The sequence below is a fragment of the Nicotiana attenuata genome, chromosome 11, assembly GCF_001879085.1.
Source record: "Nicotiana attenuata strain UT chromosome 11, NIATTr2, whole genome shotgun sequence".
Lineage (NCBI taxonomy): Eukaryota > Viridiplantae > Streptophyta > Magnoliopsida > Solanales > Solanaceae > Nicotiana > Nicotiana attenuata.
In genome coordinates this window covers 984,842-987,665 of record NC_031999.1, presented here as the reverse complement: position 1 = coordinate 987,665, position 2,824 = coordinate 984,842, and the positions used below count along the sequence as shown (strand labels likewise).

The following is a 2,824-nucleotide window of genomic DNA, read 5'->3' as shown; positions in this document are numbered from 1 at the left end:
CTGTGGGGATTTCCTAGTTAAATTTTTAGTTTCTTCTATACCTATAACTAGCACGGGTTGCTAACAAAAAAAACACAAAGAACAAAATTCTTTTTTCCTTGTACACAAAGATCTGACATGGCAGGTAATGGAGAAGAAAGAATGAGGATAGTGACCGACCTCACCACCAACCTCCTAAATACCATCAATGTGGTTCCTGAGACATAAGGCGAGGGCATAACGTCTAATGCCTCTCCCATATGAGGCGGGCCACCCCTCCCTCACGGCAGTATTGCAACATCCCGCGGTAAAGTAGTTTCCACGTCCACGATGGAAGAGACGCCACCAGCAGTGAAAAAGTTCCTTGAAGCTTGGCCAGCTAACATGCTAACCAGCATCCTCAACAAGCCCGACCAGGAGACAGTCACAGAAAATACAAGGACTTGCGTTACACCGACAACGGTCGAGCAGCATGACCCTTTCCCTCCAATAACAGGTATTACTCACACTATTAATAATGCAGGTGACGACATCCTCACAGCCATTTTGAAAAAAATGGTTTCAAAAAGGGGGAAATGGAAAACGAGAACAAAGTGCTTCGGGACCAAATGAGAGAGCACCAATAAAGGGTCGACAAAATACCGAGTGACCCGAAACTCTTGCCAAAGAGAGATGCTGGTCGGTTTATTGAACAACCATACAGTGATGAAGTCGTCCTGCATGCCATACCACATGCCATACCAAAGACCTTCAAAATGCCGCCCTATGTGACAATATATGATGGTACAACCGATCCCGAAGATCATGGGACTCACTATGTCACCGCTGTAAAAGGCAAAGACCTCGCCAAGGAACAAGTATCCTCCATCTTGTTGAAAAAATTCGGCGAGACCCTCACTGGAGGAGCATTGACTTGGTATTCGCAGCTTCCTGCGCGTTCCATCAAAACATTCGAAGAGATGGCCGACAAGTTCGTAACGGCCCATGCTGGGTCCAAAATGGCAGAGGCGAGAGTGAACGATATATTCGCTATCAAACAATCACCCGCAGAGGTATTGAGGGACTTCCTCGCTCGATTCAACCAAGTAAGTATGACCTTACCAAATGCATCAGAAGGAATGGCCGTAGTAACTTTCCAGAATGGGCTGAGCAGGAATGGTTCGAGGGAGACGAGGAAGTTATTAAGCCGACTCATGAAATATCCCCCAACCACTTGGGATGAAATACATAACGCATATCGTGCCGAGATCCGAGCATACGAGGATGATCTGAATGGGTCAACCCATCGATTGACCTCGGTACAAGCCGAATTCAGGAAAGATCGAAGAAATGATATTAGGAGGGACCTCGTAGCTCTATGGCTCAATCGACAATGGCATCATCCATATGTCAAAAGCGCCATCGCGCCACCCTCCCGCCACGAAGAGGGCCTTCCTAGATCAAAGACAGGGACTCATCGGAACAAGAGATGTATGCCCCATTTGCTATCCGCTCACAATTTTGTGTCACCTCCAGAAATAGTCTACGCATTGGAGAAGCTCGGACCAAAAGTAAAGTGGCAACGAAAGATGAGGTCGGATCTGAGCACCAGAAAGTCAGACGCCCTCTACGAGTTCCACCAAGAGCGAGGTCACAAAGCTGAGGACTGCATCACCCTAAGGCAGGAGGTCGTAAATATGCTTCGCCAAGGACACCTCAAAGAATTGTTGAGCGACCGGGAGAGGACCAACTTTGCCCGAGGACGTGAACAGTATCAGGGACCGCCGAAACTGCCTCACCAACCTGCACCATTCAAATGATCATCGGGGGTGGTGACGAGGCTTATATCAACAACGTAAAGTTCACCACGACCCATAAGCGCAAACGGTCGATCACTTACGAACGGTATGACGGACTCGAAGAAAGTATCATCTTAAATAAATCAGATACCCACGGTTTGGTTTTGCCTCATTATGATGCCCTTATTATCATTTTACGAATATTAGATACAGATATGAGATGCATTATGGTGGACGATGGAAGCGGCGCATGTATTATCCACCCTCGAGTACTTGCACAAATGAAACTCGAGGATAAGATAGTGCCGCGTAGCATCACGCTAACAGGTTTTAACAATGCAGTTGAACGAACATCTGGAGAAATCACACTCCCTTTCCTGGCCGGCGGCGTCACTCTGGATACCACATTCCATATCATGGACCAGGACATGGTGTACCATGCCATGATAGGCCGACCCTGGATACACGCCATGAGGGTCATCCCCTCCAGCTTGTACCAAGTTATCAAATTTCCAACCTCATGGAGAATATTCAGCACATGAGGAGAACAACACACATCTCGAGAATGCTACCGCATCGACCTGGATTATACGACCAGCCAACAAATGAAGGGCAAAGCAAAAGAGGCATAGCAATTAACAGGGCCGAGGTTGAGCTGCGACTAAAGAGAAGACGTCATCAGAGATACCGAAATAGTAGAAGCCGCAGGATCAACCATAGAAGACCTCGACCCCGTTCAACTTGATGACAACGACCACAGCAAGAAAGCTTACATCGGCTGCAAGTTTCAAGAACCAGGTAAATTCCGTCAACTCTTACTGCTAACGCGGACTTGTTTGCTTTTAGCCATGCAGATATGCCAGGTACACAAGTTGAACGTCGACCCATTCCACCCCCCGGTGAGGCATGTTAGGTGGAAGTTCTATACCTCAATAAACGATGCAGTGCACGAGGAGGTCGAAAAATTACTGTAAAATGGCTCCATCAGGGAGTCAAAATACCCCCAATGGGTCGCCAATATGGTCATGGGGAAAAAGAAAAATGGAAGTGGCTAATGTGTGTAGATT

At 47.3% G+C, this 2,824-nt stretch overlaps 1 protein-coding gene across 1 annotated transcript; it reads left to right on the top strand.

Moving 5' to 3' along the window:
• LOC109234639 lies at positions 735–1,778 on the top strand. The gene has a single exon (XM_019400708.1). It carries the CDS (start codon positions 735–737, stop codon positions 1,776–1,778), a length of 1,044 nt encoding a protein of 347 aa, XP_019256253.1.

Bases quoted from the DNA above. Each gene is read 5' to 3' on its own strand.
- LOC109234639 (XM_019400708.1), top strand. From the start codon at position 735: ATGCCGCCCTATGTGACAATATATGATGGTACAACCGATCCCGAAGAT.